This window comes from Ammodytes marinus, assembly GCF_949987685.1.
Source record: "Ammodytes marinus genome assembly, chromosome: 17".
Taxonomy (NCBI): domain Eukaryota; kingdom Metazoa; phylum Chordata; class Actinopteri; order Uranoscopiformes; family Ammodytidae; genus Ammodytes; species Ammodytes marinus.
This window is the reverse complement of record NC_137221.1, coordinates 12,275,747-12,288,785: the sequence shown is the minus strand read 5'-3', so window position 1 is coordinate 12,288,785 and position 13,039 is coordinate 12,275,747. Positions and strand designations below refer to the sequence as shown.

At 41.9% G+C, this 13,039-nt stretch overlaps 1 protein-coding gene across 1 annotated transcript in view; it reads left to right on the top strand.

Annotated features, from left to right (window-relative positions):
• The window catches only part of LOC307263656 (ras/Rap GTPase-activating protein SynGAP-like), a gene marked incomplete at both ends in the record, with an annotated part of 28,764 nt that extends 17,942 nt beyond the window's left edge, over positions 1-10,822 (top strand). Inside the window, 7 exons of the mRNA XM_080044857.1 lie at positions 461-668; positions 1,065-1,649; positions 5,603-6,247; positions 6,837-6,998; positions 8,149-8,360; positions 9,982-10,054; positions 10,784-10,822. Of these exons, the coding sequence (XP_079900983.1) occupies positions 461-668; positions 1,065-1,649; positions 5,603-6,247; positions 6,837-6,998; positions 8,149-8,360; positions 9,982-10,054; positions 10,784-10,822 (1,924 nt within the window). The remainder of the gene's footprint in view (positions 1-460; positions 669-1,064; positions 1,650-5,602; positions 6,248-6,836; positions 6,999-8,148; positions 8,361-9,981; positions 10,055-10,783) is intronic.
• Between the last annotated feature and the right edge of the window lie 2,217 nt (positions 10,823-13,039).

Genomic DNA, 13,039 nt, shown 5'->3' with positions numbered 1-13,039 from the left:
AATAATCTGAACAAGGCATACATATGGCCAAATCACTAGGTTTTCATTTGGGACCTCTGCTTTTGTAAATATAAATATTTATGAGACCGCCTTAATAAAAATGCTGAACATTTTAGATGACATGCTTATGTTAGTTGTTCCATACGCCCGGTTTGAGCTTGGTAAAACAACTTTTAGCCACATTGCCCTTGACTCCTGGAACAAATTACAACATCAAATTAAAATAAATACCCTCATATCCGTTAACAAATTTAAACATATTAGTTTGAATCAGCCCACTCCACCTGTAACTGTTTTGGTTAGGCTAGGTTCTGCTTCACCCATTTGATGTGTATGTTTTAATTGTTCTTGTCTCTTTGGCAGCTTGTTGTATAAAAAACTCATTGTGACAATTTGTAACAGCTATCTCTCTCTCTCTCTCTCTCTCTCTCTCTCTCTCTCTCTCTCTCTGTATCTGCAGTTCAATAGACATCTCTCGCCTGCCGTCCCCTACGACCGGAGTGTCGGCGGTGGAATCCCTCACATCTAACCTGAACATGAGGCGTCACGCTGAACGGGACCTGCGCTCTTCGTCCAGAGAGGTGTTCTACGTGACGCGCCCGCCGCTGGCTCGATCCAGCCCGGCCTACTGCACCAGCAGCTCTGACATCACTGAACCCGATCCAAAGGTACCACGGGGAAACGCTCACGTTGTACACATGTATTTCACTTGCTTTCACAACTTCTCTGCAAAAACATCAGAATGAATTAAAGGTAATAAAAAACGGATTTGAACTGACTGTTACTGATTATGTAATCATCAAAGCTACTTTAACCATCTAACATTCAGTTTGATGAGATGGAGTTTGATTGCGTTGATTTTCAAAAGTGATTACATTGAAAGGCCAAAAAACTTTGGTTTTCTTGATTTTACAAACCTGCAAAACATGGCAAGGCAAATTTCTTCAAATAGAATGCTTAACCATAAGACATAAAAAACACAACATTGGCTGTACATTTAGAAATAGATTAAAATGTGTATTTTCTTGGTCCTCAATAGTGTTTCTTTATTGTTTGTGTCTCAGATTCACAGTGTGAATAAAAGCGTGTCTATGATGGACCTCCAGGACTCCCGTATGAACAGTATTTCCAACCTGAACTCTGTGGGAGACATGCTCACCTCGTCTCAGGCCTCCATCGCCGGCCTGGGCCACAGCTTCGGGAACCTCTGCGGTCCGCTCCGTATGGGCGCTGGTGGGCATATGCCGGCGGGCTCTGCGGGTTCTGGTTTGAGGCTTAGCCAGATGGGCCACATAGGGGGGCCCACAGAATCCATCTCTCAACAGCAGCAGCAGGCGGCAGCAGCAATGCACTTCCCCCTGTCATTCCAGAACCCACTATTCCATCTGGCAGCCCAGAACTCCCCGGCTCAGCATCAGCCTCAGCCCCCTCCTCTCCTCCTGGCTCCAGAGCCCGAGAACGGCCACCACGACTACCAGCCGGCCTTTGGCAACATGGTGTTCTCCCGCAGCGAGGACTTGTCCGGCCTGCGCTCACAGAGCAGCCTGGTGCAGCCCAGCATCGTTCACTCACACAGCTACAGTGATGATTTCACCCGGCAGAATCAGAGCAATGACTACGCCTGGCACCAGCTGTCACTGCAAGTGCAGGTAGGGATCTCTCACATGTGCTCGCACAGTCAAAACATCAGCGTCAGTAACTGTATTTTCAGTGCACATACAGTACGAACAGGTAGCTGATTGTGACGAGAGATTCACAGATTGTTTTGACTTACAAGTTTGATTTCACAACAAGCGTACAGAATCTCTGACTCCCTCTTTTTTTTTTTTTTTTTTTTTAAGATTTTTTTTGGCATTTTTATGCTTTATTGATAGTGTAGAGACAGAGTTGAAATGGGGCAGAGAGGGGAGTGACATGCAGAGAACGACCGCGGTGCTGGAATCGAAACCAGGTTCTGCTGGCCGAGGCCCATGGGGGGGACGCCCTACCAACTGAGCTAAGGGTGCCCCCTGACTCCCTCTTTAAAAGGGTTTAACCTGCTTATTTTTTCACAAATCGTACATATCCAATATACAGTATATAGGAAATGAAATCCTCACAAATTAGCTTTACCTTTGTATCTGTAGTGGTGACCCCCATAGCATAACAGAAACCTGTGTAGTGTGCACGCCATATTTATTGAAGCCACTCTTCTGTGGAAATCTATAATGTAGTAGGCTGTAGTGCAGCCTAATGTAGCATCACCTTCCATAACTCCTCATGTTATGGGCAAAGAGGTGACTGAAACAATCATCATAGATCGTAAACCCAGAACCATCTCTCAGCCTCCAAATGAGTGTATCACATGTTAGAGACCACTTCTAGCAAGGCAGAAATTGGTTTCCATATTTAGAGATAGTCGCAGCTGAATAGACAGAGTGCTATTTTATTTAAAAGAGCTCCACCAGGTGGAGAGCTATTTACCTCATCGATAAACTCACAATGTTTACAGACTGCTCTTCATTTCAGTCGCTCATTCTGTGTTGTTCACTTGGGGCATTGGCAGTGAGCTCTGATGATATCTCTATCTATTTGGAATGCATTATTCTCACATGTGTTCCTGTTCATAGCCACGGGAACATATTCTCAGCAGGGGGTGCTGAAAAAAGCTCAGCCTGCACTTGACACGCAACTCGCTACATTGATAAAAAAAATTACCAATGCTATATTGTTACAAACAGCGGTGATGGTCCGAATATAAGAAGGGGGTTTTCCCCTGGAAATAGGTGGTAAAAAGTCGGGTCGTCTTATATTCGGGGTCTAATATTCGGCGTCCAGTAAGGGACTGCCCGTTACTAGAGCGATCATTCAGCTTAAGGGCCTATGTCCAACTTGTGTTTATTTTCTTTTTTTTGGGTGGAAAACTGGCGGTGCTCTCGGAAGTGACCGGGACAAGCGATTGTTCGATGGGAGAGAGAACGCTGTGTGTCGAGAGAAAAAAGAGGCACAGGAAATCGCCAAAGAGCTCAACATCCGCAGCACTAAATTCAAAGCCTCGACTAATTATTTTGTAAAGTCGATGTGTCAGAGGCATGAATCGGCAGAGCGATCGACTTTTACTGTGGCTTTTTTTCTGCGGCACTTGTGGTGCTGAGGAGAGATTGTCAACTGCGCTGTCTTTTTATGCACCACCACTGCCGCCGTAATTTTCAGATTTCATAATTTACATCAATGCACTTTTAATAATAAAAATTAGAGGCTTTATTTAAACGCTGTCCATGTGCAAGTGGTGGTTATATTAAGAGTTTTTCTGCACGGCAGCTCACACTGTCGAGGTCTCACTGTGAATGTCACCATCACATGGTTTCACCGGGTGACGCGCTGCTTTGCTCGGACGAAGGCTCTGAGTGTTCTTAAAGTGATTTAACATCCCGGTCTAGACAAGTGCTTTAACGTTGTGCTTTACATTTCGAATTACCTGAATGTGTGATGTGTGTGTGGGGGGTGCTGCAGCCCTCCCCCCCCCCCCCCAGCTCCCCTGCTTCTGGTACTGTTCCTGTTGTACCTGTATGTGTAAACTCAATTTATATCAATGAGAGTGGGCCAAGCATTAGAAAACCCCTCAAAAAGGATTTAAAAAAAATTATGCTGCTTGATTTAAGGAAATGTATTTTATTCATACAAGACTAGACACAATAGGACAATATGCTAATCTAACTGTAATGTAAAGGCACTTTGAAGGGACACTTTACCGGCTACAGACCACACACTGAGTATAGGATCTTTGGCTGGTCTGCTCCTCTGAACTAGGTTACTTGAAATCAGTCATATTGTGTGTCCTTGTTTCAACAGGGCTCACAACTATATGTAGGTCAGCAGGGCAGAAAAGAGTGAGGTTGATAAACCTAGTACTTAAACCCTCTGTGGACTGCACATCACAGCTACATCTCCTTTGACATAGACATAATACAGTTAGAGTCAGTCTTTACTGCAAACCTGAGTTTGAGCAATTAGTATCACACTTGTTTTAAAACACATTGGAACCCAAATAAACTTAAAACTTTGAATTGGACTGTCGCGTGTAAGATGGAGTTCAGTAGGAGTCTTGTTCTTTGAAGAGGACCTATGATACTTTTCGACTTGTATGACCTATAAACGTTGTTTGAATGTTTAACCATACTAGAGTATCAAGTAATTACGTACATGCATTTCGACGTATTCCCTGCTGACCGTCTGGGGTGGCTATGCAGAGCACTAAAAACTATGGCAGCCGGTCGAGCCGAACTTGTTCAAATTTCCGGGTTTTCTCTCTCACGCTCGGGTCGTTTCTGTCATGTTTCCATGTATGGTAATGCTGCCGCTCAGGCAAGCTCCGGCTGCATGCCCCCACCTTCCTGGAAATGTCCTGAAATTTCCCGCTACTGGAAGGAAGGTAACCAATCACAACGGAGTGGGGTTTGCAGCAGGGGGGGGAGGGGCGGAGAAGCTCAAAGCAGTGTGTAGAGAGAGACTGCTGTGCTGGCTAGGGTAAGAGGAAGAGTGTCCTTAAAATCTACATAGTTTTTTGTGATGGGATTCGTGTCAGGTTGCTCTATAGCAGTTTTTAACAAGAAATTAAGACCAGAAAAGTAGTATAATAGGATCTCTTGTGTCAGTGACTGCTGATCCATCCCATTGATACGTTTACTAACTACAGCCTGTCCGTTTGAAATGAAAATGCTTAATGGTAGTCATGTAGTCTTGAGCTATTTGTGTCCTGCTGCGTGGGCCTTAATGGAACAAGCATCACCAGCCTCCTGTTTATTATTGCGAATGGTGTTTCAGGACAGAGCTTTTATCAATCCATCTCTCCTTAGTTCCTTCCATCTATCTATCACTTAATAGTTTAGGGACATGAACCCATTTCTGAACTTCCAGGTCTTCTGGGACAAGTCTGGTCAGAGGCAAAACGAAACATCGGGATTACTTTTGTATGCACCATGTAAAACCCCCAGAAATCAATTCATTTTTAAGTTTTGAGGTTAACCCATTTTAGTTTATTTTTATTTCCCCCCCTTTAAATCCTGCTTGTATCAATTTTTTTAAAGATACTTTTTGGGCATTTTTATGCTTTATTGATAGTGTAGAGAGACAGAGGTGAAATGGGGCAGAGAGGGGAGTGATATGCAGAGGACGACCGCGGGCAGGAATCAAACCCAAGTCTGCTGCTGGGCCCGGCCCGGGGGGGTGGGGGGGGGGGATGCCCTACCAACTGAGCTAAGGTGGCCCCTTATCAACTTTTTAAAATGCTACCTCTCTAAGGTTTTGGTATTGATAGGTCCCTTTGCCTATCACACATGCTATCATGATGGCTCTGTTCACCCATATCATTGGGACACTGTCTGCAGTGCTTTTTTTTACTCACAGCGTTTTTTTTTAATAATTCTATAGGCATTATGTTTTTAGTAGAAAATTGAGCCAAGTAAAATTGGTGCATTGAATGTGTTCCTTTCATGTGGGTGTACCTGGGTTGAATCCATGGGGTGCTTGTCTGCCTTTGCCTTTTTATGTGGATTTAACCCACCACCTTAATTTTCTTGACAATTTTCTTTCGGCTGTCCTATTATCCCCTTCCTTTTTCCAGGAGTCTCTTCAGCAGCAGCACCTGATGGGAATGGTAGCCCAGACGGCCTCTGGGACCGGCACCCCAGGCTCGTTGGCCACGCCCCCTACTACAGTCCACCATGTACGCCAGTCATCCATGGCCCCGCAGCACCTCAAGTCACAGCGCTCCGTTAACGCCACCGCCACGCCTCCGAGGGCCACCGCCACGCCTCCGAGGGCCACTGCCACGCCTCCGAGGGCCCGCCCGCAGAGCAGGAACCTTCTGCTCGAATCCGTCGACACAAGCTTCAGCGGCAGTCAGCCCAAACAGCGCCATGCTCAGCCGCTCCCGCAACAACAGCAACAACAACAGCAGCAGCAGCAACAACAACAACAACAACAACAACAACAACAACAACATCAACAACAACAACAGCAACAACATCATCAACAACAGCAACATCACACACAGCAGCAACAACAACAACAGGAGGCTCAGTTGCCGGTGACAGACAGTCCAGCTCCGGGGCTCCCGTTCCAGAACAGCTCAGCTAAGGAGCCCCAGGGCCCGCCGGCGGTGGTCGGGGAGGGGTCTACAGACACGCCCACCAAAAACACCAAGAAGTCTCAACCGGCACAACTGCAGCCGCCGCAGCCGCATCTGCTCAAACCAGGCAATAAACAGGTCAGATGCAATCCTTCCCATTTCTTAAGTGCCTTTAGTGTAAGACAGTAATGTCATTATATTAACACGTTTTTTAAAAATGGCACAAGATCAAGACCGCATTTGCTTGCATTTTGTTATGTTATAATACCTATAGATATTTAATTGTATTGGAAGATTCACTTCAGAAAAAAAGGCATTTTTAATGTTAAAGCTAGAGTGCATAACTTCTGTTGCCCCCATGAGGACTTCTGAGTTACTACAATAACACTGTCGTGCATATACATGAGGTAAGCCTTCTGTGATCTCCCATGGATTTTATACCTTCTGCTGTATGTCCATGTTTTTTTCTTAGCAGTAATCAACAACTGAAACATTTGTTGGGCGCTTCTTGGGATTTTTTTGAGCTTGTGCGCCAGTGTCAGGGGACGACGACACCAGTTTGTAAACGCTGCAATACTGAGAAATACAGAGAGAGTTTTGTGGAACTGTCAACTCGTTTGCCGAAGGCTTGAACGTTACTGACAATCATTTATATGAAAAAGTTACTCACTGTAGCTTTAAAAACGTGATTTTCAAGCATGGCCAATCTGTTATGTTGTTACTTCAGGGTTCTCAGTCGACATTGAACACCCCGGCCCTCAATGAAAGGACAGTGGCCTGGGTTTCTAACATGCCACATTTGTCAGCCGACATCGAGAGTCTGCGGCCGGACCGTGAGGGCCAACTGAAGGAGTACTCCAAGAGCATGGATGAGTCACGACTCGAGAGGGTCAGCAATGTTATTGTTTTTCTCCGCCTTTTTAAAAGCGTAAATGTACTCGCTACCTACGGATACTTAACATTAGGTTAGAAAATATGAAAAACACCTATTTTTTGGGGGGGCCAAGCCAGAATTCAATATTTAAGTGGAAATAGCTTCCGTCAAAACATCCGTGACACTATTTAAAGTGAAAGCAGAGATAGAGAGGGAGATCAACGTGAATTAGCAGCCTAAATGTCACTATCTTAAAGGGAGAGGATTAAGGGTCACGGTGTTCCTAATTTGCATTAAGTTGATTGAAGGTTAGAAAACCTAGGGCTCTTTTGGGCCAAATAATTACTGAGACTATATACAGTCTTAAATGATAGTATACCATTCCAAATTTTTTTCAGAAGCCTAGCATGTTGATAACTTCGAATAGCTGCAAAGTGTAAAATACACATACTGTAACATTGGATCATTAAACTGCACTGGAAACGTTTCTTAAACCAAGCCAGACTAGCTGATGTGTGATGTGAAATAGCTTGTATCTTTTTGACTTTGAACCGAAGGACAGACTCTTGCACATGGAAGCCCACCTAACTGATTTAGTCTGAAAGAAAATGTATCTTCACAGAAAAGCTTAATTAGCAGCCTATCAGATTGAAACTAATGTCACTTTGGACGGTAGATTTGCACAGCATCTTTTCCACCTCACGCCGTAAATTACAGTTGGAAGACTGATGTGTTTGTGGTAAAGAGAAGGCTTCACACATTTTATCATGCTTGGTCTACTGAGTTGCTCATTAGCCACTTGTTAATCATAAGCATAAACTAACGTAATGTACCAAAAACCATTCGATATTGAGGGGTTAATCAGCAATGCACAAACTCAGCTGCCTTTATCCCATATGTTTGTTACATTTTAGTCATACTGTGCATGTTAAACAAACTGATATCTATATCTGGATAATTTACACTTGAGACGACACTGTTTCAACCAGCTTTGCAATATGTCAACGATATAAATCAGAGCCGAAAATAATCATACTTGACATATTATTGTTACATTTGTGTGCTTTTTCTATGACAAACAACTCCAACACTCTTGCTTGTATAGGAAACACTCTCGTCCACAACATACTTCTGATGAGGTGAAGGGACATTGTTTGTATTTCAGGTGAAAGAGTACGAAGACGAGATACATTCCTTGAAGGAGAGGCTGAAGATGTCTCACCGCAAGCTTGAAGAATACGAGCATAGACTTGTAAACCAGGAACAGCAGACAAGCAAGATCCTGATGCAGTACCAGAGCCGCCTCGATGACAGCGAGCGTCGTCTAAAACAGCAGCAAGTGGAGAAGGACTCTCAGATCAAAGGCATCATCAACAGGTAAGTGGTGTTCAGGATGTGCTATTCACTGCTCAAAACATATCTCTCAGCAAAACTTCAAATCTACAATATTTTCAAACGTTGTTGGCCTAGCCCTTAATCATGATTATTATTATATCCAACTTATAGTGGAGCTTCATAAAACAAGAAGTGGTGCATTTACCACAGAAACATACTAGACCATCTGTTAATCACACTCATGTAAAATCAAATGTTTGAGTGGTGCAAAGATTGCTAAAAATAGTTAATTCATGCGAAGTAAAGGTGGTCGAGTTTCTTTTACCAGACAAAACACCTGTGTAGTGAAGTAGGAAGTTTGAAATGCCAGTTTTCCTTTTACTTTAAATCGTTCATAGAGAAGTTTTCCACTGAAATACAAATTGCATGATGTCATACTGTACGTATCCATATTTAAAGAAATTGTTCAAAACCTTGGGTAACATGATTATTTGCATTCTTGCTGAGACTTAAATGAGAAGATTGACACCCCTCACGTATCAGCCACTTAGCATAGCTTAACATTGAGACTAGAAGCAGAGTAAAAGGACTAGCCTGGCTGTGTCAAAAAGAAAAGTAATATAGGTATATATAAGTAAAATAATATAAATCTTCTTTAAACCACAACTTTATGATTTCGCATTTCTTATTTACGGGTTAAACAAATTAGATAAAAAAATGTAATTAGAGAGGATTAGATATATTGATAATATTAAGCCAATCAGCTCCTGGCTCCTGGGGATTTTTTTTTAACTCCACAGGAGTGTTGTTGACAAACACCATTTAAAAAAAATATATGTATTTGATATAATTACTATAGGGTTACCCAATGTCCATGCCTGGTCATGTTTGTGTGCATTTTTGCTTTTACAGTTCTTTCTCTGCAAAGGTTGGAATGGAGTATTATGGCACCCAATTGGTTATCATGTTCACATTTGTATGGAATCATACCTTTTGAGCCCATGCTATTTGAACATGTAATTGGAACAAACAAGGGAACCACTCATTAACAACATAGCACCAGTAGTGGTCAAAAACTCCACAGGATACTGACATAAGAGAGGTATCTGTCTTCTCATTCAACTCTCAGAAAGAAAGCAAATAAGCGTACATTTCCCAAAAGATGGAATTATTCCTTTAAATGTAGCTCATTTCAATAACAAGACTAATACCTAAAATCATACCCATTAGGCTCATACCTAAAATGAAACACTTCATGAGGTAATGTCTCAAATCAAATGTATAAGAATTAGTTTTAGTTGTATTTCTTGATCACAAGGACAGAAGAATCCAGACCTATGAAAAGCTTATTTTTACTATAACTGTAGTATCAACATCTCATCTCATTTGGTAGCAAGCCTCCTTCAGTTAAATAAAACCTCTCAATACAGATAGAGCAGATGGGTGCACACTTTAGTATCCTGCACACACGCATTTCACACTGTGTCTGAACAGCTGAATTTGAACTGCCTGAACTGTTCCACAGGCCGTTCAGATTCAGCTTCAGGAAGCTCTGAGGATAGCTGAATGTACCCATTTGAATGTAAATATGAAGAACACAGGCTTCCTTTTTCTTCAATTTTTTTGACAACCAGTATGTTTGTTTCTATGTCCCTGTTGTCAGACTCATGGTTGTGGAAGATGAGCTAAGAGGGGGCGCCATTCCTGAAATTAATCCCCGAATCCTCACAGACCAGGTTTGTGCCTGTGTCTATGTCTTTTATCATCCCTATATTTGCTAAAAACCCGCCATGTCCTAAAACAGCTTGCATCATCCTACATCATACTGTATGTAGAGTATTTGCCAAATCCAGTGCAGGGACAAACATTTTTTCAGCGTCTTCTTTTAATTTTGTTTCAGATTTCTTTATCTAAAAGGTACAGCGCACATTAATCAACATAAGCACCAGCATCCATCATGTAAATGTGCCAGATTGAGCCATGCAGGCTCATTTTCACCTGTAGTCACTTCATACTTCACCTATTCCCATCTTTCAAAAGTACTTTTATGTCACATCTGAATTAACATGTTACCATTCACTGCACACATCTGAGGGGAGAATGGAAACACTGATTGTTGATTTTGAAAATCAGAGAGCCGGATGGAGCTTTAATTAAAGAGGTTAATCCTGTTTGTCTCTGTGAAGGAATAGCAAGTATTTAACACTGAAACTGAATTTTATTTACCAAAAAAATCGCCGACAGAATTCATAATTAAAAAACAAAATGTGACTCAACAATGGCTTCACAGTAATTCTGCAGGGCTGAGCATCTGGATTGTGAAATCAAGAGTGGCATTTTGGAGAGTGATCTTCTAATCTAACTTTTCGCAAAAAAACTGACAAAACATCTTTAAATATGCGCCCCACATGAACCTGTAAAGGGAGAGATACGTTGTAATTTTCCTGTGTTTTCTCTCACTTCAGTCTATCGGCCACGGCTATGGTGGCCACCCAGGATCCTGACTGCCACTTTCAAGGTGACCAGAGGTCATGAGGGTCACTCTTGTTTAAGAAGACTGATTCAGATCCTCCTACAAAAAAAATAACTATGATGGGAAGCTCTGCAGTGGATTCATCCACTGGGGGCTTCATCTCGCAACATTCTTAAAAATAATACTTTGCACATTTTTTGCCTGTACCAGAACTTGACAATCAGTTTAGCCTGAGGACTAATGTGTGCAGAGAATCCTTTGCAAATGTTGACTGAAACATAAGCCAATGCCACAACAATGGCAATACCATTATTATTCAATCGGAAGAAGTGAGAAGACGTGTAAAACACTTGGGATGAAGATGGATTTGTGATTTTCCCCAGCAACAAGCAGCACACACACTTCTTACTCAAGTGGCTGCAGAAAGAAATGCGTAGCACAATATCCCCTCACGGTGAAACATGTGACAAGCAACAAGCATATTGTTAAACAATTTGCCATCTATGATCACCGGGCGAAGGGCCCAAGGAAAAATACCTATATTACTATATGATTCTGACTTGATCATTTAATAACATGTTCTCACTGCAAAAGGGATTATCATTATGATTTGTGCATCCTTTATGGTCATCCCATCTGAATAGATGCCAAACAATTCCTACAATCAACTAACAGCTTTAAATACAATCGAAATCTGATTGTTGGTTACTCTTTCCCTCGGCACACAAGGTAAAGCAAGGTAAACAGTCTCTTGACTTACAGTGTGTGAAAACATTGAATTTAAAGAAGAGAAGTGTTTTATAATCCACCAAGCTCCCGTGCCTCTGGAGGAGCTTTGTCAAGTCTACAATATGTATATCTCAGCTTTGGCTTGGAGACTCCAAATTTAAAACACAAAGTCTGTGGTACAAAGTGTGGGGTGTGGAGCTTGACAGACATGGGCACTAACCATTGAGATGGGGTTTGAGGAAATATACCATTGGTTTCATCATGGGAAATGTAGGATCCACCATTTTGGAGCTTGACCAATGCTTTGCGCTAAGGCCCAGATGGATCTGGTATTAGCACCTGATCTGTATCTGGATAATGACATTTGATCAATTTCAATAAACAATCATGGGACATCCCATACCAAGAGAAGCAATGCCATGGCAGTGTGTCCTTCACTTCTATATCGGACTTGTTAACCGCTACTGCTTGTAGTTTTTTGCCAGCACCTTAGGATAGCAGGGGAGTCAGAGTGATATGCCCTTTCATCTGTATGGATGTGAAGTAAACCTGGTTGATCACATTCTGTTGATAATGCCTTTGTGCATTTAAACATTGCATTAATCTTGCATTTGTTTTTCCCTTATTCAGGTTTGACATCTAGATTGCTTGTTAATTTCAGGTGTAAATGGGGTCTAAGAGTCCGGAAATCTGTCCCCAGGTGATTTTGGTTCTTTTTATAATGGCCTCCAACTTAATGGGAGAGTGCTCATCCTCCTTTGTATGGAAAACAAACTATACTATACCCTTTTAAGAAAGGTTATGCTAAGATGATACTGACGGCTGTGGCATAGTGTTTATGTTAGCAACAGCAGGGCACCACCTCATTACCAGGCTAAAGTTTGCTTGTTGCGTGGATAGTCACATCTGAGAGACAGTGATGGTCTGACTAGCTAGCTTAAATTTACCAGGCCTCCAAAGTTATGAGTGATTTTAAAATCATGGTTTGCCATTTTCATTATTTATCTTTTTCTTTTTTCTTTTTGCCTAACATGTTTGGTTCAACAGCACTTTGTAACATTAGTTTGAAAAGTGCTGTATAAATACATTTTGAATGACGATGATTATAAACATGTGCAACTGGAAACAAATCATATTATATAACAAGTAGACAATTACTCATCTGTTGTGTTTAATGTTTCTGAAGCATAGATGTGCAACAGTTCTGCATGTGCTTTTTAAATGCGAGGATGACAAGTAAGTTAATTTGTTGTCGGATATTATTCTTACGTGCGAGAAACAAACAAACAAAACATGTTGACATGGCTTTCTCATTGGAAAGTCCTTTTATTTATTTTTATAATCCAACCTGCTGACTCTTCCACTTTATTCCGAAGAGGGTGGCATTCAGCCTTTTGCATTATATGACATGAACGTACTAAGAGAAACAAACATAAATCGCAGACTAACAAAAAACGGTGAGAGAGAGACAGGGAAAACAACAGAAAAATAAATAGGTTCCATGCAGGGAAATGTAGTT